At 38.2% G+C, this 26,488-nt stretch overlaps 1 protein-coding gene across 1 annotated transcript; it reads right to left on the bottom strand.

The window, feature by feature from the left end:
• Positions 1 to 1,971: 1,971 nt before the first annotated feature.
• Positions 1,972 to 22,072, bottom strand: LOC136979744 (Na(+)/H(+) exchanger beta-like). The gene is given in 13 exon segments (XM_067275767.1): positions 1,972 to 2,590; positions 5,558 to 5,701; positions 5,783 to 6,017; positions 13,157 to 13,322; positions 13,393 to 13,599; positions 15,093 to 15,166; positions 15,239 to 15,328; positions 16,715 to 16,914; positions 16,985 to 17,202; positions 17,272 to 17,525; positions 17,606 to 18,066; positions 21,816 to 21,866; positions 21,869 to 22,072. Coding segments are annotated over 13 exon segments (2,772 nt in total). The 5' UTR covers positions 22,035 to 22,072; the 3' UTR covers positions 1,972 to 2,084.
• Between the last annotated feature and the right edge of the window lie 4,416 nt (positions 22,073 to 26,488).

The following is a 26,488-nucleotide window of genomic DNA, read 5'->3' as shown; positions in this document are numbered from 1 at the left end:
CAAGATTTTTAATGAATAATTATAATATAGCAAGTCCTGCACATCTGATGAGCTGAAAGAAAATATGAATGAGATACTAAGATGTACTGCTGAAGATATGCAGCATGAAATTGAAATGTGCCCGAGAGAGAATGAAGACATTTGATACACAGTACAAGATCTCCGTTTGGCACGAGATCAGATAGATCAAAATTAAAAATACCGAATTGACCACTATCGGTTCTGAATTTATATTCGAATAGTTGAATTTTGCTCTGTACAAATAATTCTGTATTTTAAGCTTAAGTAATATATAATCAGTTACAATTCATATATTTTATTTACAGTTATTCACAGTACATTTACAATAATACAGTAAATATTCATGGCACTATCATCGACGTACGATCACACGATTTTAACGGTATTTTAGAATCACGTACATCTGGGAATCGCGGATGAAATAAATCCAGTATTTTGTATTGCTCTGATGATAGAATTTCTGAAAAATATGGTGTTTCTACATAAAGTTTGATAAGTGCTAAGTACATAATGAGACAATCTTCATTTAAAATCATTTTGCAGAACTTTAAAAATTTATCTTTAACAAATATTGAGCATATTTGGAATAAGAAGCATTCAAATATTGCATAATGTCAAATCTCACTCTAATGTCAATTCTGGATTACTCCAGCATTGTTACAATTCAACAGTGCTTGTGTCACGACTCAAGTCTTGACAGAATTACAATTTTTGTGCAGAGCAAAAAATTTTTGTAGATATGCAATGACATTATAATTAAATGGCATTAAGTATAATTCTTTTCTAAAAAACAATTAACAGGAAGATCAATTCTTTGTGAGAAAGTATTTAAGTACATATTCATTAATTGAATTACAATGTTTGTGCATTCTATTGCTATTTTCAAAAATTTGAATGCTATTTCTATAAAAACAATACAAAATTTTGTGCTAGAAATTATGTGCATAAAGCACAGAGCATAATTTGATATTAAATATATATGTGTAAAAGATTATAAATTTTTACAAGAACGTTTTGCTTAAAAAAAATTTTGATTTATTGAGGCTACATAACACATTATGCTAAATACCTTTTATAAAATTATTATTAGGAAAAAACATTTTAGCACTCGTAAAAATGCACTAACCAAGATCGTGCACGAAAATATTTTCTTAAAGCTCGAATGCGAAGTGGACGGAGTGAACGAGAAATTCGGCATCCGGGGTGAGGTAAACGAATAAAACGTTTCGCCGTACGCACAAATTATATACAAAAACACTATTTTTCAAATTGTGCAACCGTCGACGATACGAAACTAACGACAAACTATAAAAATGATCACGTTTCCGTAACGAGGTAAAAAAAGGTACGTATTTACAATGCAGGTACGGATCGATAGCTCGGCATGTTTTGCGTCCTATATACAATATAATACAGGAACGTTAATTGCTTTAAAACTTAATAATTTTATCACATTTGTGCCGTAATCACATTGTCCGAATAATATAATTATTTACACCGGAACTTAAAAATATCTATTACAGATCAAAAGATGCATTTGGATAATCAAAGTAACGTGTAAATCATTGTTGATAATCTTAGGAAAGACAAAATTGTCTTTGTTCCCCAATTTGAAACAGGAACCATAATGGCAAACAGAAGTTAAATTTTTTCTTTTTAAAACATTTTGCACTTCAACAAAATGTTGTCAGATGCAAAAATACATCTTTGAAGAAAGTTCAATTTTTATCCAAGAAAGGATAAAACCTGTGCAAAATACCTTTGCAATTAGTGTCTACAATATGTAACAGAGTCTTTCATATTGAATACATATGAAAGATGACAAAGAATATGCAAATTTGTGCATATAAGATAAACTAGAGACACAGTAGACTTATGTGTATTTAAAAAAAAAAAAAATAGTAACTAGCAAAACTACTCAAAATGCTAAATTTTTTTTTGGAATTAAAAAGTAAATGTAAATGTATGCGTTTACTACATTTGAGTTATGAAATTGGAATGAATTATTTAAACATTAAAAATATGGAATATTGGGGATGTCAATCTGGAGCACCCTCAACAGTCTATGTTTTAAGTAATGCTTTCCAATTATCTTCTAATACTAGTAAAATTAACACGGAAAACATTTGTGAGACCAATTTTGCACAAAGCACCCATTTTATAACTTGGTGTGTTGTTCGACGTAGTTTGACATGTCGATGGAGGTGTCTCGTACGTCGCATTCTGCATTTACTCCGTCTTTTGACGTCGACGGAGATCGACGACCCTCTATCAGGACGGCGTTGATCGCCTCTTCGTTTCTTCTGGGGTACGCCCTTTATTGGAGAGGCGTCTAGTTTAAAAATTTCGAACACGGCGGGTCTCTTTTCTTCCGATCCGCTCAACTTGCCCAACAGCGTGTCGGTGGGAGATGCATAGGCCATGTACTCTCTGTTGTCGATCCAGGACGGAAATTCGTGCTGTATTCTTGCACATTCGTCTTCCGTCGTGTCGTCTAGACGTTTCCAGGGAAGAGTGGTTTCGGTTACGGTCGGAGAAACCGGTGTTAAAACTGTTTCGTCTGGCAAAGCTAAGTAATAAGCATAACATAAGTATTAAATACTAAAATATTTTCTATTTATTATTAAAATGAAGATTATAAATTATATTTATTCAATATTTTACTGATGTTAAAACCTTCAAGAATTATTGCAATTTTATATTTAATTACATGTAGGTAACTAAGTCAAAATTGCTCTAATAATCAAATGATAAGACCAGATTAACTAAAGTATAACCCGAAGTTAATTAATAATAGGCAGTTAAGCAAAGTTAAAAATACAAGGGTTGTTCAAAATATAGATTGTACCATATAAAACACAGTGTCACTGGTTGTCGTAGCAGAATTTCAGTATACACGGCGTAACGACAAAGTTTCATTAGCTGCTATAGGAAATCGTCTCCTGTAAAAAAAGGGAGGTTGCTGGGTTCAGTTATAGCTATCAGACTGGAATCTGTGATCTTTGAGGAACATGGAAGTAGCAGGGTAATGTATTGGGACTGTAAAATGGATGATGCATCACTTATGTATTGAATGGGGAGTTCTGCAGTTCTGCACTGTATAGTCCTGATACACAGCCTTTCTTTGCAATGTCAAATTTAGGGTTTGATAATTATTAGACACCTTTGAAATTATATTTGCCAGATGTACAGAGCCTATGAAAGGTAAAAAGTAGGTTGCCTTGCTGCTACTACATTTGAGAGACTTTTTTAAAGATTCAAAAAGGTCACATATCCCAGTCTGACAGTGAAGTTCAAGCAGCTGTAACTGCATGAACTTCACTGTCAGACTGTTGGTTCATCCAGCAGCCTTCCTTTTTTTGTATGCAGAAGGTATACGCCAGTGGTCTGCCATCTCCATAACCTGGGGTGCCACATAAATTTTTTTTTGAAATATTGGGTACTCGGCATGTTAATGAAATCAAACTAGTAAAACTATGTTAAGCGGTTTGGTTTTTATTTGATTACGGCAACGTGACACATGGGCAATTTTCTAAAGGGGCAATGCCTCTCGGGAGATCTTTTCTGGGAAATTGGCACCTATTTAGGTTTTACTAACACGAAGAAAACCCAGAAAACTCCACGTGGCCAGCCTGTTCGCCGGGCTCAAACCCACAACCATCTACCAGTGTTTGTTGGTTTTATCCACTCGGTCACTGGTGGGTAAAACTACGTGAGTTTTTAATAATGTTTTTATTATAGTGTGTATTATTATAGTCAAATAAATTTTTCTTAACAATATTTAAACATTAGTGACTCCCTTGAGGTTCAAATTTTGAAGCTAACAGTTCAATATCTGAGCTGTAAAAAATTCAAACTATGAACAATCAGTTCATAGTTTGAATTTTTTAACTTTATGCACATTTCCGAATTTTCTTCAGTTAAAAGAACAGATCTGTGTGGAAGTCATTTAACTGTTTTCATATGAAAAAATCTGTCTGGAAGTTCATTTCATGTTTTAGTTATTACGTAAAAAGTTTAATTTGACAATTAACGAAACTTTTTCGGTGTTTATATTCTCTACGTCGTGCCATAGACTGCCGACCACTGGCATACATACACTTCTATCATATTGGAATGCACATCTTAATGTAGGAGATAATTTCCCATAGCAGTTAACACAACTTTGTCATTATGCTATGGTGACCAGTGAGGTAATATATGCTTTATATGATTCAGTCTAGGTTTCATTTGAACAACCCATGTTATAATGATTTTGAAAACGTTCGTAGTGACCGATATTGTACGTTATGCACCGGTTACGGGTTTTTCGCGAGTAACATTTTATTTTATAAGGGTTGTTCAATGGCTACTGTTATGCAGTCTCCAAGACTGCATAACAGTAGCCAAGAGAATACAACTTGGCTACTGTTCTGCCAGTATTGCCATTTAATTATTCTATATGTAGAATAATAATTTCCTATTGTAATCTTGAAAATAAATAAAAGTCTTGTAACATTAGATTTCCTTCCCTGCATTAACAGTAAAACCCCAATTGAAATATATGCTCAATGGAACTAGATATAGAATATTCATCAGTTTTTTTTGTATCTTAATCACAATTTAGATTGTGAATTTGTTTTGAATCTTTAGAATTTTATAATTATGAGGTTATGCCTGTTCGACCTTTTTAAAACATTTAAGAATAAAATATTTTTAATTACATAAAAAAGCAAGAGCTCCTGGATTATCACCACCATTCTTTGATTTTGCTCAAATAATCTAATTATTAAGTTACTCATTCAAGTACAATATTTCACTCCTTGATAATACACAATGTGCTTTGCTTTTAGTACCCTCCTGTTCATTTTCTATACATTGATTCTGATCATTAGATACTCCTACTTGAATTCATATTTTGGAAGCTGATAAGTTTCTAGTAATTTTTTCTCTCCCTACATATAATGGCTCTCAAACACAACTTTTAAATAGCTCATTAGAAGCCAGCTGTACATTTTATCCTACTTTAGTTCACTATTGCAAATAGATTCAAGAGCCAATCACTCAACTTCTTATTTTAGCATTAAAATGCACACACAGATGCTTTTGTGTGCTACTTCCAGCACTGATGTTTATATAAATTTTTCTTCTATTTACAGTATCTAACATTTATTAATGTCATTGAAGTGTATAATATTTCGTGTTTTGACCTTTAGTAATAAGTTTGATAAAATAATTTTATTTACCAACATTCGCACAAGCTCATTTAAAAGGTGTGAAAAGTTTATTGGACCTCTTCAGGTTACATGAAGCAGTCAAAAACATTTGTTTTTCTCCCATTAATCTGATGTTTATTGAACATGAGTGCTGGAAGTAGTAAGTAAAAGCATGTGTTGAACTGTTCTTGCTACTAGGAGTTATTTTAAAATAAATTGAAATAGAATTTAACTATGTATCGGTAAATGTTATAAAATCAATGGTCGGTACGGAGCCGTGGGTTATGCAAAAGGTTTTATTGCCGTTTCGTAATTTTTACGGGTTATACACAAATACGTACTTTGCTTGGAAGTTTCGGAATCGGGAGACTGAGGAGAATGATTCGAAACTTGAAATATAATTCCGTTGTCGTCCTGACTGGGACTCGAACTCGTTTCGGAACTGATGCTGGCAAGACTCGCTTTACTGGTTGTCCTTTCTTTTTCTGTTAAAGTATACACACAGAAAAATGGAAAGTTACAGATAAATTTTAACTAGATATTAATGTCGTGTGAATTCTTCTAACCTTTTATTTTTTTCATATTACTAAGTTGTATCGTATTCAAACTATGATTACGAGAATAAGTATCGTCGTTGTTGTTGTTGTTGTTGTTGTTTACAGTTAAGTAATTATTTGGCTGAGATCTTCGGCGATGTCTGTTATTTTCACTAACTAGGTGACGTATCTGCATGCGAATTTGGTGATGAAAAGGAGGATGACTTTTATTGTCTGGAATGTGATCTCGACTGTATTTTCGAAACTGTGAAAGAAAATTATATATTTATTATATGCTATACTTATAAATTTGCTTTCCTATTGACAGATATGAAGGTTGGAATTTTAATAGTGGAAACTCTGCAATTACAATCTGTACAAAAAACATACATATTTCAGATTTTTATGCTCCTTCAAGGTAGTCTCCGGCCGTGTATAAGACCTGTTGTCAATGATGTAGAAGTCACAATATGTCATTGGCAGACCCTGTTTGGTCGATCACCCGAATAGAGTGGTCTGCTGCCAAAGAATATCTGGAATCGTTCTGAACCACCTTCCACAGATTGGTTCCTTCGTTTTAGGGATCAAGTCGACACCACGGGGGCTTAAATCGGGAGAATACGGTGGATGACAGAGAACTTCCCAGCCCCGGTGAATGAACACATTGAGCAACACGAGCTTGAGTATCGTCATTCAAGATGGGTGGTTCTGCAGAAAGTGTTTCTGCTTTTCTCTCAAAGCTGACTGCAGATTGTGTTCCAAAAATGTAGAGTAATACTGGGCATTTACGGTCTGGCGTGGGTATGGTATTCACTTGTTCTTCACTTACGCGGGGGTAACCTGGACGAGGCCTATCTTTCTAGTTTTCGTGTTCCTTGTCGAAAGCTTCTACCCATCTTGCTATTGTTCTATGTGGTAATGCAGATTTCCCACAAGCCTCCGAGTCCTCGGCAATACTTTCGTGCAGTATGCGGTATAACCTCTGGAACTTTCAATCTTTATCCAAGGTGATAGCAACAGACCTTGTCACTGCACTGGTGCTTGGAGTTGGATGGTAAAGTCCATTTGCTCTAGGTGGCATTAGCTGGTTGCACTGTGTTAGGTTTCTATAGCACTCTTGCCACTATTAAAGTTCCAACCCATGTATTAAAAAATATCAAACATAAAGCAGATTTAATAGTTTATAAAGTTTAAAATAAAATTACATGGATCATTTAAACAAAATATGGACTTGAGAGAGAGTATTTTTACAGATGACATGTCTTTTATATAACTATTGACCATAGTTGTATAAAATAACACTTCATGGGAGATTGTCCAGTTATTATAGCACAGCTGGAGAATATGAGAAACTATTTATTGATGCTTAGTATGATATGGATGCATCCAAGCATATGTATGCAATAAGCTGTGATCCAATTTCTGGCCAAAGTCATAAGATACATTAGTAGTGTTGTGGACAATTCTGTTTTATTGTTTGTTGTCAGCATCTGGCTCAATAGTTCAACCAGGACAGTTGGACTACTTTTTTTCAGAAAAAAATCAGACTATCAGTGAATAGCAAATGAAGGAGTTTCTCTTCTTACATGAACACAGTTAAATCTATGTATCAGAAAGACCCGAATGTTGGGAGGGATTCCTAACTGGAGAGAGGAAAAATAAACAAATTAGCACATACTTGTGAGTGTGAGGGAAACACACCCAAAGACAAAGCAGATATGTAGGAGGGGTATTTCTAGTAAATTCTATTAGAGTATAATTGTACTATGAATTTATTATGATTTCATCAATTTTCTGGAGTTTGTATGGAATTGTACAAATTTTCATCCTAGTTAAAATGTTCTTACTTGGGTGTAGTTTTGTCGCATACGTTGTGAAGTTTCTATTATGAAATTAATAACAGGCAAAACATTAGAATGTTAGAAGCTGTAAAAATTAATAACATGTATGAATGTGCCTACAAATCCTAAAAAAATCTGTGAATTAAAACTGAAGATGGAGCAGTTAATCAAAATGCATATGGTAAAATAAATATAATACATTGACCTTGAGACATGTAATTTGCAGAATAATCCTTTCTGTTCTGTGCTTTAATCCACTGTGATAAGTCCATTTTTTGGAAACGTGTGCTAGCACAAAACAAGACAATGGACAAAAAGCCATCTGAATAATCAGAAGGAAAAGTTTATTTAATACTAATATATATTTTTCATTGCCTGCTCAATGTATTTGGCAAGATGGTTATGTGATACTCTTGAATATCACAAAATTGAACTTAAGAATCCATAGTGATTACTACCCAATAAATTAATGTAATCTTTACTAACAAAAAAAATAATGTACTGTAGTAATCTAAATCATAGAGTCTGTAGCTCACGATGCAAAAGGAACTATACGGATACGTATGGCCGAAATACACCGCAGGCCGTTAAAATTGCTACTCCGCGAAGGTGGCAGGCAACAAACGTAAAATTTGCAGGAAAGGTACAACATGCCGAGTGCTCTTCGTGCTTTTTCTAAAATAAAATTAACGAACATTCGAGCCTCCCTTGCGGGACGTTCGTTAATTTTATTTTAGGAAAATTTTTCGACGACCTTCGCTCGTCGAAAAATTTTGTGACAATTCATCAATTCCCGACACCACAGTTTCTATTTTGTTTTTTCATAATTTTAAGCTTATATATAACAATAATATAATAATATATAAAGCTGATTTACTATACATATTAATGTTTATGGAAATTCTGCCAAGCTAAATAATAATTTATAGTATGTAGCACACAGTGTCAACTAATCCTGATAAGACAGAAGAGTATGAATACAGCTTATTTTACATTAATTCCATGTTTTATGACAGACCAACACATTTAATTACAGGAAAATGTTGCAATATTTGTATTCGGTTAGCGGATAACATTACACTAAACATTTCGTGCACGTGGTATGCTTTTAAATTGCTTTATAAAAAAATCAATGTCCAAAGAGTTTTGAGAAAGTATAACTTTGTCAATAAATTATAATATAATTTTTCAATTTGATATTTTTACTCAAGTAGACAGTAAATTGAAGATAATAATCAAAATACAACCAACTCTAATTTATAAACATAGTTAAAGGTATTATAACCTATTTTTGCTACTCAAAACCATATTCTTAATTCTAACGTGACAAATTGGGTTACCGAGAATGATTTTATAACAAACCGGGTTACTCGAAATTTAATGACTACGTCAAACGGAGTCTATTAAAAGTGTTTCGAAATTTTGTTTGCGCGTGGACCTAGAAGCTCCGGACGGTTGCTTTAACTGCTGTCGTATTTGTAAATTTTACATCTACATTTTGCAATGTTTGTTTACTTTTGTTCTATGCTAAAAAACCGGTTGCAAATCTAATTAAGGTCATCTCGAAAGTAACCAGACATCATCTGACTTTTAAGGTCATCCATTATGTAAATTCTGATTTATTATTATTTGTTTTCAAATACTTAAACTTCAAATTTGTATTTCTTTCCTCTTTTTGTTTATAGCATTTGTCATGTTTATGATATTTTTTTCTATCTTTCAATAGAGATTAAAGTTGAATAAACAAGCAAAATATTACTTTCCGAATTTCCTCCCAAATTATAGAAAGTCGACGATAAATTCAAATATGTCCTTTTTATCACTAACTGAATTTGTGCAAAATTAATGGAGTAAAATTTTCAACGCAATACATTTTGCAGATGACACGGCTCTGGTTGCAAACTGTGAACGAGAGCTACGGGAGGCATCGAGAAGCCTTTACGCACTAAAGGCTAAATGCAATTTAAAATAAAATCATACAAAACACAAAAGTAATGATTTGTTCAAGAGGAAACGAAAGATGTGCCAGAACAACACTGGAGGGGAATGAATTAGACAGTGTGTAAAGCTACCATTATTCGGGAAGCTTTGCAAAATATTATAGAATTTGTAAAAAAGACGTGGCGTCGGAGAAGAATGCCAAAGGTAGCTCGGACTGAAAAATTGTCCAACGAGCAGATTTTAGAGTGGAAGAAACCAGAAGCATTCTTATTACTATAAATAAAGGAAGGAACGGCACAATAGGACATCTATTAAGACATTCGAATGGACGAAGGTATTATTTGAGGGCGTAACGGAGGGAAAAGCAGTAAGAGGACAACCGAGAATGGAGTACTGGGATATAGTGAAAGGCAGAAGATTAAGCAACTAGCACTAAATAGAAGTGAATGGTGGACTTGGATGCTAGTCATCAACCTTTAGTTTGTGGAGAGGAGGAGAGGAAGAATGAGATGATATTCAATTATTATAAGACATCAAGAATAAAAAAAATGTAAACTCTTGAAAAAGACAACTTTCATGTTTCCGGGAATAACACTATATAAAAAAGGGATTAAATCTGCTAGATTTTTTCTTTATAAAATCTAATAAAACTGCCCATTTTTATATAAATCAAGAAACAAAACATTACATAATATACTGTTGACACGACCGCAGCTGCCGTCTTCAAAATATGTTAGCAATGTCGTCCGAATAAGTTCGTGCTATTTGAAAGAGTATTATATGTAATGTTTAAACAGGATTTTGCAAGGATTCTCACTAAACTGTAACACAAATTTCACATATAAAACAAAAAAAAAACTTTAGTTGACATGTATTTAAATTCTGTTTTAAGAGTTTTTTTATGTTTCCTACATTATTCTCATATTTTTGAGATTAGTAAGTTTATATAAATTAAACCATTGTGTATTTCATATAAACTGGAAATGGTGATTACTAATGTAGAAGTAATATTAATAAATATAGAGCTTTGTACAGTTGCAAGGGGATGGAAATGCAAAAACACCAGTCTGTGAACAGTAAGTTTGGGAAGACTATTATTTAATTATTTTAACATAATTTTATATAGCTACGTGCATTGTCTAAGATCGTGCGTAAACATTATTTGGTATAAAGTGCTTGGTGACGCTGCGACACGATTGCTCGAGCGTCGCTTTGACGTATCGAACGATCTACTTTGATCCACATGTTACGTTAAACTTGGCAAATCTAATAAGTTATCACAAGGAAATAAAAAGAAGAAAACAATAAGCCATCCAGAGTTGTCTTTCTAGTTTATTAAAGACATTAAGAGGAGGCACGTTGTCTAGAATCGGGGTATTAAACCGTTAGAGAATAGTAGTAGCTTTTTTATTTCTGTAATTGCTCAAAGTACTTACTAGTTATGTCAAAAGTGTGTCATTTGCAAGCAATTTACTTTGGATGAGATAAAAAACGAAATTTATCGTATTATTTCGAAACAGCAAAAGAAGATTTTGCGTAATTTACCGATAAATCCCAAGCACCGGGACAAATTTAAAATATCGTCCGAAGTCTCGCCACGTCATTTTGGCAATTGGTTCTATTCAAATTTTCTATTAGAAATATGAGAAATGACTCGTTTCTTATTGTAGACTCTCGGGTATTCCATTAGAATTAACCAGTTGTGTTGTTAATATTTTTTGTTGAACTATTTAACTAATTTATTGTTAAACTAAGTTGGTAACACAAATAATTGTTTATCTGTACAATTGCATAAAGGTGGATGGTTTGACAAAATGATTTGTTTGTGGCACGCTATACTTTAGTATTTCTAATAAATTCTTTACGCAGAACGGACTAGCTACCGATAACCACACAGAACCGCTTCCAATTTTAATAATAGCAGTTCTTGTGTTGCTTGCATTGTAGATCGTTTGGGCCGTAAATCTAACTCGCCAAAATCTCGACCGCGGTATACGGCATTCGTGCTTTACGCCCAGACGACGCAAAGACTAAACGGTACGAGCTCATTTTATAGACTCTGCAAACACTAAATGCTACATCTTTGCATTTAGTGTTTGCAGAGGTGTAGATTCGGGATAACATAACAATATTTGAAAATAACAGAATTAATCACTGCACCCGAAGCAGGACTTAGGCTTAGGAAGACATTTGTATAGAGCACCGACAGGCCAGCTTCATTTGTAAATTCACACGTAAATAAATAGAATTTTAAATACGTACTTAATTAACGGTGTGAACATAGTATCGTTTGCAGTTTCACTAAGAAGGTCTCGTGCCAAATGTAATCGGTTTGGTTTAACGGGACACGGCAACGCGACGCGTGGGCAATCCGTTAAGGGGAACGGACGTTTCCCGGGAAGACTCGCCACGTGAAAACCGGTCCCTATTTAGGTGTTAGACGGACGAAGAAAATCCGGAAAACTCTGCACTGCATGCCCGTCGGCGAGATGCAGACCGGCGACCGACGACTTTTTTTCCGAGGGTCCCAAATTTCCTTAACCGATACGGAATCAATATCCAAATTACGTATTTAATCACGTTGCATATATATAATTAAATACAAAATTTTGACGGTCCCGCTTCACACAAAGAAGGGTATTTTCGTGGAACTAACGTTGCGGCACAAGTCGAGGTTGGCGATCTTACCGTTATCGGTTACTTTTCTACAACCGTAGTGTGTGTGTTTGCTATATTGTAACAGTATCATTCTAGGTATCAGCATACCCCAATAAATTCTAAAACACGAATCGGAAACGATTCTAATCGAGTTATTGTGACATCACAGCCAGATATTGGCCTTTTTGGTCGGTCGTCTTCCTGTAACGAAAGGTACTATTCGGGTCTTCCACTTAGCGAAAGTAATTAAGAACTGCGCTGGTTGCAGGAATTCGACCGTCCGCCATCTTGGTCTATTTTAAGACGGGAAGATCGATCAAAGAAACGTTTCGCTATTAAATTACAGTTAACCGTTATATTCCCAAGTTTCTTGTTTTTAAAACATATCGATGTGACATTTTCTACCTGCTTACGTCACCAGTTGTAAGTGACGTCGAAATTAATGCAGTTGGAAACAAACTAGTGGCTATCAAAACCTCTATTTCCTCTGCACAGAAACACAAAAATTATAGGAAACGGGGATTTTTTTAATGGAGTAACCACGACAACCGGGTCGTTTCCGGCAAATTTTCCTTCGTTCCGTGCCGTCGGAACAGTTTCCTCGTCGTGTTAACCGGAAATTGGATCTGGAATGTACGGAAACGCATTGCCAAAATTCATCGCCAGTCGACGTTATGGCGCTAATTACCGGAATCGATTTAACGTTTCCACCGTCCGTCGGTTCCACTAGTGTCTTACCGGGACGTGGGGGATGTTTACGGTCGTAACTCCAACTTTTTCACATTGTTACGGGTTAACAACCCGCAACAATTATCTGCCGAGCGTGACGAGCGTGGCGATGAAAAACTGACGAAAGTACCGTCAACCTCCGCGGGATTTATTATTTTTAGTTTTTAAACGAAATCCCCAAGACGGTCGCTTTTCTGGTTACAAGAACGATTACGTAACGGAAAACGACACTTACCCTCTTCGGAGGTTTAAACATGGCGTCGGATAGGATGTGATGCAATTCCGCATCCGCCACGTCTTTGTAACTGGGGGAGTAATTGAGTTCCGCCATGTCGACGTTGAGAAAATCGGGGCGAGAGGACGAACGATCGAAAGACGGATTATCGCGACCTCCTCCGAAACTGAAACGAAACACAGGAAACGTCATAAAATTTACACATTTCCCAATTTTACGAGTCGAGATTCACTCACCCCTCCGCTAAGTTGGCTCGCGTGAAGGTCCTGAAGACGTGAGCCAGGGAGCCATTTTCGTGCGCTGCCATCGAAACATTGTTCTTGACCATGCTCATGGCATCGGCGATGTTCAATTTCGAATAAGTCTCGAAGATTTTGGGTTCGGTCACCACGTGATCACAGAGCAACAACGGGCGGAGGTATTTGTTATTGTAATACTTGAATCTGAAACAGAAGACACAATGGAAGAGGCCGTAAATTGATTAATTAGTCGCGAATTCGTACTGACTACAACACAACGAAAGTTTTCTGCTTTGCGGTTTCGACTGTTTGTGGAAACACCAGAAAAGATAAAAATCGGAGCGGTATACTACGGAGAAAAAAATCGTTCCACCATATTTCTACTTCCCGGATTATAAAGCGGTGGATGACCTTCGTTTCCGGTTTCTCATCGGCGAATATTTCCAGGTGAGGACTAGTAAACAAAGCATTCTGGACTCGTTTACTGGTCCTAACCCACTAAACACTAAGGCGACAATCTGCTCTTTTTGCTCACGGTACAAAAATAGTGCTCTAAATCCAGCTCGAAACCAAACGGCTATAGTGCCGAAGCCGAACAGAGCACAATTTAGAACACTAAAATACAATTTCTTAGTGTTCACCGATACACTAAAATTCGACCGTGTACAATATGGAGCACTTGCAATGCTCCAAATGGAACACTAACATTAGAGACGGAACGGTGACGAACGTTAAACGAGGTGCTCGCGATACTTCACTTGCCATTATTATTTTCAGAAGTATTCGCGCATATCTATCTGTCGCAGAAGCACCCTATTGTAAATGTGCCTCGAGGTACGCCGAAGGGATTAACCTAATTTTCGGCTTCCCAACGTAATTCCGGTAGATTGCCGCCGAACGCGATAAGACGGAAGTAGATCGGGTCGAAGGTCGACGCATTAACCACCTCCCGAATAGAACAGCGGGTGGCAGCACTACCAAGAACTAATCACGCGACGTCACACTAGAGATGTAGGCCTCCCTTCGACACGTTAAACATTCGTCACGTGACGGAGGTGTCACAATTACGTTACTGGCAGATTACTAGTGCACTAAACGCAAAGATATTCTCGCCGTGACGACGAGTGGCGTTACATCGAATTTCCCATCTCTGTAATTAATTAACACAGGAACGCGTTTGATTACCGCCTACTTAAGCCTCATTCCTAGCTTTGACTTTTTGCGAACCCCGCTTTAACGAATTCGCCAGTTTCTTTAATGACGATTTTATCGGTAAAGATCTCTATTCGCAGTTCTCCCGCCTTTCGGGAAACAAGAAATTTTCCCGTTTTATAAAATTTATCAGAAGGGACGGAGGACGGGGAAATTTCCCCGAACGCTTGTTTTCCCCTTAATTTAGTATTAATAAACAAACACTTCGGATCCTTTTTAAACGTTACATAATCTGTAATACTATAAATACATCACCTTAACGTCAAGAGCATATTGTCCGACATTTTTATTCATTGTTGCGGGGTATATTTGGGGAATTTCATAACGGAGCTATCTCATACTTAACAGGAAATAAATCACAATGAATCTTTCGCGCTCGAAGGAAGTTAAAATTTCAGTTCGCACGTAATAATATACGATGACATCAAAGTTTTTACAATAAAAATAATTAAAAAAGGTGTAGTTATAAGTAAAATGGAACTCACTTGTCTCTGAGATGATAATTTCCCATGATTTGTCCCGTAATATCTTCGATGCCGGCCATCAGATGATCGATCAGCTGAAATTTGATTAGATTTTAATCACGTGACAATACCAGCGATTTAGGGGAAAGGTTACGCGCCACGCTTACCCTAGTGTGAATTCTTTCGTTCATGGTCGGCTTCACTTTACTACTTTTCGTAACGTTCAAAATGCGCACCAGAGGACCAATGGTCATGCCCTGCAAATGTAAAAAAATTGTGACGGCAATTTAGAGGTGGTTAAAATTACCCGGTTTTAGCCAACTTTAATTTTCGAGAAGTGTTTATGGTTTCCTTCCATTGTCCCGCTACAAATGGTCCTTTGAGAAACAACAATGGGAGGAGGAAAATATCAAGCGAAGCGTCAAGTGACCATAAAAACCACTACACGTCGATTACAAGACACTCGCCACTTAAAGTACCCTACACGGTACATTAAACGCTCGGATCGATGAGAATCGTCCTCGACCCTGCCGTACCCCGCGTCACGAAGTATCGACTCGAGAACGTCGCGACGTCACGCGAGGAAAACCGGCGTCTCCAATCGTTCGAAAACACATTTTGTTACGTAATTGAAGAAAATAGGTCCTTCGAAACGGGGAAAGAAGATCTCTACCCCCGCGGCCAGACGAGACGTCTAATTGCAGATTCGAACGACGTAAGGTCGCGACCATAAAAAACGAATTTCGTCCCCCCTTTCCACTTGGCCTAAATCTGAAGAACACAGAACAACAGATTGACGACGACTTGGCACCCGTCTCAACTCTTAACTATTTCGCATCTGTTGATGATAAACGCGCATAAAAACGGCAGCAGAGTCTACAGGTGATAAAAATACGTAACACCGGGGTTACTATTTTAAGTGCCGTAGGCGTTGGTAGAGCGTTTCGGTGACGATCTCGTGTTACGCTTTCCGAGAGCCGTGCCTTATCGAGGAGTCGCGGCTCGCGCGGAGCAGCAACTTTTATGATTTTTTGGTAAGATTCCAACCAAATTCCCGAACGTTATCTTCGATTTTCACTGTTCTAAAAGTAGTGTCCCTTCCCGGTCAATAATAGGCCGAACGAGAAAGAAATTTGCATACGACGTCTTACGTCCCATATACGAGGGTTTGTATATAGAAACGAATAAATTTCATCCGCGTATATTTAAATACGTAATGAATATCGCGTGTAAATTACGCAACCGAATACACTCGCAGTTGTTTACGTAACGTAAGAAGCCATTTAATTAACACCGAAATATCACCACACGCGAAAATTTCACCCCAAATCTATAAAACTTGCCGTCGCCGATTAATACGAAACGAGAATTTGGCAATTTGCAAAGTCGGTATCGACGAGATACTATAAGGATGGGTTTTACATATTAAAAACTGACGTAACAGAACAAAAATGTGTTTCTTCGCTTCCGATTGGTCGACTAGATTTGAATCACTTTGAATTTTCGAACGGTCCAATTCGAGTTAACGTTTGCGCTTGCATACACCAAGATTTGCACGTTTAGGCTACTTTATTGTTATTAAAATGTTTACACGAAGTAATCAGAGGCGCACACGCGGTATTGCGTGACAAATAGACACTCACCTGTACAAATACGGTGAAGTAGACCAAAGCGATGACGGTAGTAACCATCATGTCTTTGGTAGGCCCTTCGTTGGACACGACGAGCACGAGGGCGAAAGCCACGGCCCCCCTCAATCCCCCGTAAGCCATGATGAACTGCTCCACCTTGTTCAACCTGTGAAGTCGAAAATGGTTGGCAACGGCCGTCAGCAACATCACTCCTGCGGGTAACAGAGAGGAAGATTTAAATACGAGATTCGAACCCGCGACTTAACGAAACCGGACACTTACCGGCGATCCTGTACACGGTGCAGAAGAGGATGGTCATGACTACGAACCACGTGTTCCACACATGGTTATCGTTGACGGTGGACACACCGAGGAACAAGAAGATAATGGTTTCGGAACAACTGGCCAACATCTTCATGGCGTATTTCACCGTGACGTGAGACTTGTACGATATGTTTTCTTCTACGTAATTTTTCATTGTGAGACCACAAAACGTCAACCTGCAATCGATTAATTTAAAGGTGAGACGCGTGGCATCGTTCAATTCCGGACCAATGCGTCCTACTCACGCTAATATTCCGGACAGGTGGAAAAGTTCGGCGCTGACGTAGGCCAGATAGGCCATGACGAAGACGAAGAGAGGTTCGATGACTCGCACGTGATGGGTGAAACGGGAAACGAAGGCTGCCAGAAAACCCCAGACGATGCCCACAAGGGTGCCACACACGGCCACCACGAAAAATGACGACACGCCCGCCACGTAATCCACGGGAATGATGTTTTGTCCCATCTTGGAGTACTCGTCGAACATGTGGTACAACACCTGAAAATATAATAGGACTAGTGAAGCGCACCTGGCCAGTGTCCCCGAACGGAAAACGGTCGATGGAAGAGAATACTCACCACGGTGACGGCATCGTTGAGTAGAGACTCTCCAAACACTACAATGTAGAGAACGTCGTTGACGTGGATCTCCTCGAAAACTGCCAAAACGGCTACGGGGTCGACCGCGCAGGCGATGGCGCCGAAACGTAGGGCCTCGAGCAGAGGAAATTTGAGACCGTAGAGGCCCGTCAGGCCCACCCCGTATAGGGAGAAGCCCACCGACAGAGCGTTAAAGACGGTGCCCACCACCGCGAAGAGCAGGATAGTGACCAAGTTATCGAAGAAGAGTCTGTTTGGCATGTAATAACCCGCGTCCAGCACGATGGGCGGCAACATGAACAGGAAGAAGACGTCGGGAGTCAGAGGCCCCACCTGCGATAATCCCGTGTAGTGTAGCAGGAAACCGATAATCACCCCTATGACGATCAGCAGGCAGCTTTCCGGGCATATCAACGATATTCGTGGAGTCACGTGGAAACCTGTAACGAAAAGAATGACGTCATCGTCTAGGGTGATTTTTCGCTTTCGGAAGTTATCGATACGGAGAAGAGGGGTGAAAACACAATAGGACTTTGTTTTCCGACAAGCGCATCCAACTTCGATTTATCACCACCTCTAATTACGCGGAGGGCCCAGGTATGGCGACAGAAGTTACTCTGACGTCACAGGAGTAAACCCTCAACGAGTCAAAGTATCCCGCGAAGAACGGCGGGGGGAATTGTGTAAACTAATAATAAACGGATAAGTTTGGAAATTGTGTCACACCCGCGAATAAAATGAGCGGTTCCGAAGCACGTGGATATTTAGACACGCTACTGACGCTCCCGCTCGAAACACATCGAGCGTAACGCAAATTATTGGTATTGTTCGAATATAGAAGAGTGAAACACGTGTCGATGCTCTTCGATTTCTATATTTGTATTCTCGCTATTGTGTTCGACTTTTTTCTATCACGTGATAAAGTTGTGTTCCCGCTCCCGAGTGCTCTTTATTACGTAAAAGAAAGGTTTACACGTGGAGAACACGTAAACAAAGATCTGTTATCACGTAACATAATAAAAGTGAGATTATTGTATTTTAGGATTCATTTAACCCTTTACGAATATTCCTAAATAATTAATAAAATAAAATATTTTTAGGAAATTTAAGAATAAATGTTTTGCAGTAAACAATAGGAAAACAATCAAAAATATTTGCACATTAGTAATTTTTGACGCCAACTTCCTATAATAGTACTTACCTTAAAATAGAATGAACTCGCCCGTTACCACAGCTACAATAGCAATTACTAGTATCTTCCTCCGATAATCGGACTATAAATTTTTTTAATGATTTAAAATGCCAAATTCGTATAATTTCGGGATTTTTTCCTCGATTTTGCGCTTAAATTTAGCAAAAATCGATATTTTGAACTATTTATAGCAATTATTTATAATTTTAATTTAAATGGCGAAAAAGTTGAAAATAACGAGTAAAACACTGGAAATCAACACAGTCGAGCGCTTTACGAACATCCTGTATAAAATTTCGAAGGGGAAACAAGCCATAAACGCGCGAAACAGAAAAAACACAAAGTTTCCTTTCTCTTTAAGGATTTTCAAGGTGAAAAAGAATTTCAGGAATAATTAATAAACGAGAAATTCCGACGCAGGTATGAGGGGCGTGTCGCGTAAAACACGACCCAAGGTAAGAAAAGTATTGGTTACACGCCCTTTGGCACCTCTTCCACAGCCAGAACACACCACACGACGGAGGAAACGATCTTCAAGATAAACACGTTCGTGTGACGAAACAACGAGTAATCTCCTAACTGTACATACATTAGATTCGCGTGACTTCCAGTGAGGAAATGGAAAACTTCTCGATGCCCGAATTTCTAGCAATTGTCACGTGACGCTTTAACAAACAGAAAATTAGGAAACAAACGGAAACACGGGGTATTCTTCTTTGTAATATTTAAGTAAGCGAAACGGAGAAGGAAAGTCTCGTGTTTCTCGAACTTTAAGTCTCGTTCGCGGTGTTCAGTACATTATTCTATTTATTCTCTTCCAGTTTAATTAAACAATTGCTACGCTCATTATACACAGAACAAACTAATGACCCTCTGCCATTTTTGGTGACAATTAAACAATGAAAGCAATTTTCGTAGTTTCGAAGGTAAATCGAACGACTCACGAAACAAAAAAACGACAATACGACGAATCTTCCCGTGTTTTCTCCCGTTTTATCGACCCTGGTAATCAATTTTTTTGCACTTCGAGGAACTGCATCGATTTAAAAATGTTTTCACTCGAAAAATTCGCTAAAACGAGGTTAATTTTGTAGACTTGGCCTACATTTAACGATCTCGGGTATAATTAACCGGGAACCGTCGACTACTAACACTATTAATAATTTCAAAAGTAATGTGCGGGTGACGCTACACCGAAGTTCGTTACGTAAGGGAAATTATTGGGCTTTTATCTTAGAAAGAATCTGAATGGTTAACGCTAACAATACACTTTAAAATAGCGCTAAATATTGCGTACGGCAGTTAACACACAATACACGACTGCGTTAAAAAATGGAGCAAACAAAGCGAACAATGGGAATACCCGGATTCATTTTTATTGCGTATGAGCTTTTGTTCACCGCTGCACCAAACACGGTACAGTTAATGGTACCGTGGCTTTCGGCAATTGTCCTTTCGTAACGTTCGCGTTACCGGAATCGAGTACGCGAAAAAAATATTACAAGTAACACAACCGTGGCTACAAACACACGCGCGGTGACGTGGTACGAATTCGTGGCGCACGTGACGCAAAATCATCCCTTTTATATCGGGTTTCGATTTAAATTTTAAATCGAGAAACAGTTCCGTAAAAAACGGTAGTAAATCTTAATTACCGCCGACGTTAGAAGGAAACCGGTACGAGCACGTGCCTGATGGTAAGCGCGTGCGCCACCAGGAAATAAATCCCTTTGCTGCGTGACGATAACGTTAGTGGAGCTCGACGCGGAGGAAAAAATTCGAAAGGACTTTGGCGTCACTCGTTTGACAAAAATGCACGTGAATGTTCATCACGTCACGAGACACTCGAGAAGGCATTTTAAGCTTGCAGATCGATCGATACTCGATTATGACGCGAGAAGAATCGATGGCGGATGTAAACGTAATCGATTTGAATTTTGTAAATTTCCTCGCGCGTGCCGATAGAGTGGACCATTTTCGGACACCCCACGAATCTTTCGACGAGATTGCGTCACGTTACGATTTTCGGATTAGAAAATGTCGACGGGGAGCGAGACTCGCCGAAACGTGAGAAGTCGCGATCGATACGCTCTCGACCGTAACTCGAAAGCGTCACGCGCGCCGGGAATACGAAGCCGGTGACGTCACTTTCTAATTCTCGGCCAAATTTCGATCCAGAAGCCGGAAACTACGTCGTCACGAGGAGGCGAAAAAGCTGCACGACATAATTTGTACGTAGATTAAAAATTCCCAAGTAATGCAAAAAATGCGCAGAAATCCACGTGCATGTGTACTATAACTATTTATAGTACACTATTCATTCGAATCGCCGTTTCTTCTTATCTATATAAGAAGAAACGGCGATTCGAATGAAGACGAATTATAGTCGATATTTCCAAGCTGTAGTTCGCGTTCTACTATTTGATACTTTATAAATATACTTTCCTGTATACACATTTAGCAAAGTAGTGACCGCGTACCACCTTTTGAGTAACTTCAGACCACGGACCCAAAAAACATAATATTTCGTTGCTATTTGGAACCGGTGATAAATGACACACAACCGGTTAGACCGCCAGTCACGTGACCGTCGCGTGTCCTTACCGGATGGAGGATGCCGAGCGACGGACGGATTTCTCCACCCACCGGAACCCGATCCGGAGCGCCAGCTCGACCCGGAAGTGATGCCGGAAAAGGGCCGAAGAAAGCTAAAGGGCAGGGCGAAGGGCGCATTCCTATCCGAAAAGTAGAGGAGACGACGTGAGAGGTAGTCAGACTGGTTGTCACGCGGAACGAACGAGTTTTGTTTTTCTTCCGTACCCCGGTCACGTGGTTGCAAATGACTTATGAGTCGTCTTCGTTTATTCAGGCACGTGGCAGTGGGGGGCGAGAATTATAAAAAGGTAAGCGGCGAACGAATGGGAAGATGGGGACGACGGTGTCCTTTCCCCCAAGTGGAAGAATGTCGAATTAGAAGCAATGACACAAGAAACTCACCTATCTTGGCCAGTCCGGCGATGACGATCCATAGCGAAATAATGAAAGGGTGCCCACGTGCGCAAAGTCGACGGATGCCACTCGAAACCTCTCCGATTCACTCGGGCTTTCGGAAGAGCACGACACTCGGTGACATACGAACAATAACACCACCAGCGAGAGCCTCCACGCGCAACCGAACAACCCCATGTCTCTACTGCACTGCCGCGATCCTTCCATGCCCCCAAGGACCGCGAACCGTCGTGCGCATTCCCCGACGATCGCTTCCCTATTGGTTCGCTTGGCTTCGACTCCGCCTCCGTCGGAAATGACGTAAGGATAAAGTAAATATTCCAGTTTCTCTACTCGGACAGATGCGCTCGTTAATTATAACTTTGTTATTATTTCCGTTTCCGGTCAAGGCGCGCGTCAAACACGAAAATAACTACCACCGCGACGACATTATTAATGCTTTGTTATAGAAAGTCAAACAGTTATTCTTGAGCGGTCGCCATTTTTGAAGTTTCGGTACACCAGTTAGTGTACAGATGTCAGTAACAATACTTCCCGTACGGCGATAAATCGAAGACAGCGCCTCCTGTCGCAGAAATTTATAACTAACAGATTAATTTACATCTTTTACGAGGGAGCCGGCTCGATCGTTTCAGTTTATTTCCTTTGGATCTAACATAAATAATTCGCGTGTTAATCTCTAATAATTTTATACTAACGTACATTTCCTCGTATATAATTGCACATATTTTAGTACGATAAATACGTGAAGTTTGATTGAAGAATTCATAAGAGAAATCGAATCCGGATCCTTCTGGCTGTACGATACATCACGAAAACACGGTATTTTGGTACGTCGCATCTACTCGACTTAAATTAAAAAATACAAATTTAGATTTTTTTCAGATAAATACTTCATTATGTTTTTAATACGCAAAAGCTCTTTCACAAGTAGGTCGATGACAAAAATTATCGTATTTTAGATTATTTTTTCAAATAAAATTTTCCTTTATTTAAATTGTCTTTTAGTAGGCCATTTTCTATTATTGGGAAACAATTTAGAAGGACGATTTTAAAAATCTATTATTTTCGGACCATTACTCGACGCCACAGAGATACAAATTCGTTCTGGCGATAGCGATAATGGATGTATTATTTATAATATTAACAAGTCAAATGCTAACATTGGGGCCAATAAAACTAGAACGTCTGTTAATTGCAGTCTTTATTACTTCCCATGTTATCAGTAGAGTGATTACAATAAGCGATTCCACGAAGTTCCAAGCGTTAAAGCAAAATCCCAAATTCACCAGGACACGAAAGACAGCGTAAACACTAAACAGCATTAATCCGTTCACTAAAAGCCTGAAAAGTAACTAAGCCAGTTAACGAATTGGATTTTGTACAGTACAATTAACCGTCTTGTTCTATGACGACGATTACGTACAGCTTTTTACACCTTTATATTATCATCTTAGACTAATGCGAAGTAATTGCTGCTTGTTAATTTTATAAATACACCTCCTATTGTCTTTCGTTCGAGGCTATTTGGATCGAAACACTAATCTGGAGTGAAAACACAGCGGGGTGATCTTCCTTCTTGAGTGCTTAATCGCTATTGTGTTTAGGATATTGTAACCACCCGACCGATCCGGAAGACGAACCTACGGAACCACGGCTACTAATTTCATTTGTAGTAATTTCCTTGTTTTAGTTTCTTCGTCTTTAGTTATGTGATTTACACATTTTTACAACTCAAAGACAAGAAATTCTTATCGTTTTCGGTTTGATGTACTGTGTACGATCCACCTCCATCGCGAATCCAGTCGTATACGAATCGATATAAAAGAATCCAACGATAATGTCTCATTCGACGTCACACGAGATTCCCTCGAAAATCGAGGTTTTCGGAGGAAAGTAGGTATTCTTCTTCTTCTCTATTCTCATAAAGGAATATAGTCTTGAAAAGTATTTTCTAGGAGGATGTTACAGCAATAGTCAACTGGAACTTGTACACCACCGCCTCACCGAACAACTAATGTGACGAAATTACACCGTGGAATACTGCATCTATAAAAATTCTTAAAACCATTTTCCAAAGCTTACATTTAAAGACCGAAGGTTGTTTAAATATCGTCGATGGACCTTCTCGCGAAACACGATCCAGAAGATTGTCTATTACATTGTAAATGTGGAATTGTAAAACGGGATGCAATCTTCCGGATCGTGTTTCGAAAGATTTCCCAAGAGCGCAGAACTTGACCTTAAACTATTGTAAAAGGCAGAAGAGCGATTTCTTCCTCCTCCGAAATGGGATCCTCCCATTTAAAGAAATTAAATTTAAATGAAAACTTTCGAATTATCACCGTTTCGGCTGTTAATTATCGACAGGTGTTGGATTCTGTGGTGTCCGCACGAAGGCCATACTTAGAAATTAAGTGGGCATTACGGTTATTTTAAATGTGGCCAAGGATAAACGCGCAAACAAATCTCCACAAACACAAATTTATTATTAGGTTTGGTTAGGAAATAGCAGGAAAAGTTACGTTTCGAGGGAAACAGAAGGAGACTTTGGTAATACACTTTCGTTTGAATTTTGCACGGGGTTAAGTTACAATTATAGTGCTTAAGTACGAAAAGGTTCCTTTGTACGTCCTTGACATTTTTAATTGGTTGTAATATAAAGCTTCGTGTCTTTATATACTAACAGACTACTATAGTAAATTAAAACCGTATGTTTACCTCGCTACTTTGGTGATTAAATGTGTATGACAAGTCAAATTACCTTGATTAAGGTAAATGTCACCGTTTAAAGAAATATCCTAAATGTGTGTTATATCTAATTTCTTCAGTGTCTAGTTTTTCCATTAATGTTTTAAAAGTCACTTAACTACCGCGGAAACAAGATTAGTAAGCGTAACTACTATCGATTTTAAAATGCTTTCTCATCTCGTCTATTTAAGATATTCCGTGTAGGTAGAGGAAATGCCGTCATTCGCGAGGTTTGGATCATTTTACGGGTGCCGTTTCCGAAAAATAAGTAATTTTATGATCACCACTTCCTTTCTACGCTGTACGAACTGACAAAAGGTAATGGGTAAACGATTAAGTGAACAAATTAATTACAGTTCGTAACGGTAATGAATTTACGCGCGCATACTTGACGACGTACTGCCACTTAGCAGGGTCCTACGGCTTTCGAGAACCACCATGCGTTACTGGTGTTGACTGTATAAGAACAAGAAACGGGCATTTACTTAATTGGTACAGTTCACTTTTTTAAAAAATTGTGCCAAATAAGGAGCTCCTATCAAAAGTAACACCTGTGACTATTTGCAAATTTTCGGTATGAGTAAACAGGACCGAATTTACGAGAAGAACTGGAAAAGGCAAGATTAACAGCAGTTCACCCAACTGATTTATATTCGGATTTCTGTCCGACTTATATTTAAAAACAGTAATTTTACTAAGTGACAAACCAATTCGAGAATGACTTCGTAAGAAAGCATCTACGATAAACAAACAGCTTATAATTTTAACGGGTACAGTACCGATACCAGTAATTGGCAACACTTAGTAAACATAACCAGTAACACGAAAAACAAATAATCTTGTATGTCGTAATATTCATAAATCACTTTACATACCAAGAAAAATCTCTAGAAATTTGGCTAAAAGTCAAAATCACTAAACAAACCAACGGAGACACGACAGATTGTTTCCATACTTCATACCCGTTCCGGTGTTCTTGTATTTTGTTGTGTTAGAGGTTACACGGCGTTAATGTTACCATTTAAATTATTAATCACGCACGTAGCGTAACAATTCTACGTAGTTTGATTGAATAATCTGTACGTAAACGGAAATTTACTGGACAATCGTCGAGATTAAAAGCGGTAAAAACTTGAACCTTTTGCAACTCGTCACGAAGAGATTAACACGCCCGGGCAAAGATAACGGAGCACGAATTATTACGTAACAAAATATAACCGCAACAACGTGACGATGTCTGGGAAGATTCTATTATATTCTGGTATTCTCCCCTCGTAAAATCTGCTTAGACTAATAGTTCTACTCAAGGACGTGTATGACACAAGATTTACTATTATAATGAAAACTATAAATAATTCGCTGTGTTTACTTATAAAGATCACGTGGCTTACAACTTTTAGACGAGGAAGAAGCAGTTTGTCGTACACCAATCGCCGTCAACATCCGAAATCGTTTCAAAATGCCGCCCGTAAAAGTCGATACGTCCGCCATTTTGAAATAAGATGGTGGAGTAAAGTGGAGTCCATCTTACAGTTGAAAAATAATGCAACGGTTATCGGACCAGTTAACTACGACTATAAATATTCATTTAAAGTCGATCGATACGAAGGACGAAACGGCAAAATCGATTGGTTCCTTGACCCGGAAAAATAAATCGTTTAAACCACTCTCCGCACTCTACGAAGGTCGACGGAAAAGGGTATACAATAATACCTTGCAGTAGATTAATTATAGAAAAAGAATTCAGTGATTGGTTTACGTTCGATCGGGCGCTGTTTTTTAACAAGATGGCGGCGTAAAACGAAATTTTTCGAGGTACCGGAACGAACATGGATAATTTGTGAGCGCCGTCGTCGTGCCATTTGTCCCACGACGAAAGGTCAAAACCCTAAATGTCACGAAATTTTGAT

The sequence above is a fragment of the Centruroides vittatus genome, unplaced genomic scaffold, assembly GCF_030686945.1.
Source record: "Centruroides vittatus isolate TY-2023 unplaced genomic scaffold, ASM3068694v2 contig_634, whole genome shotgun sequence".
Taxonomy (NCBI): domain Eukaryota; kingdom Metazoa; phylum Arthropoda; class Arachnida; order Scorpiones; family Buthidae; genus Centruroides; species Centruroides vittatus.
The sequence above is the reverse complement of the archived record's forward strand: the minus strand, read 5'-3'. Positions and strand labels throughout refer to the sequence as shown.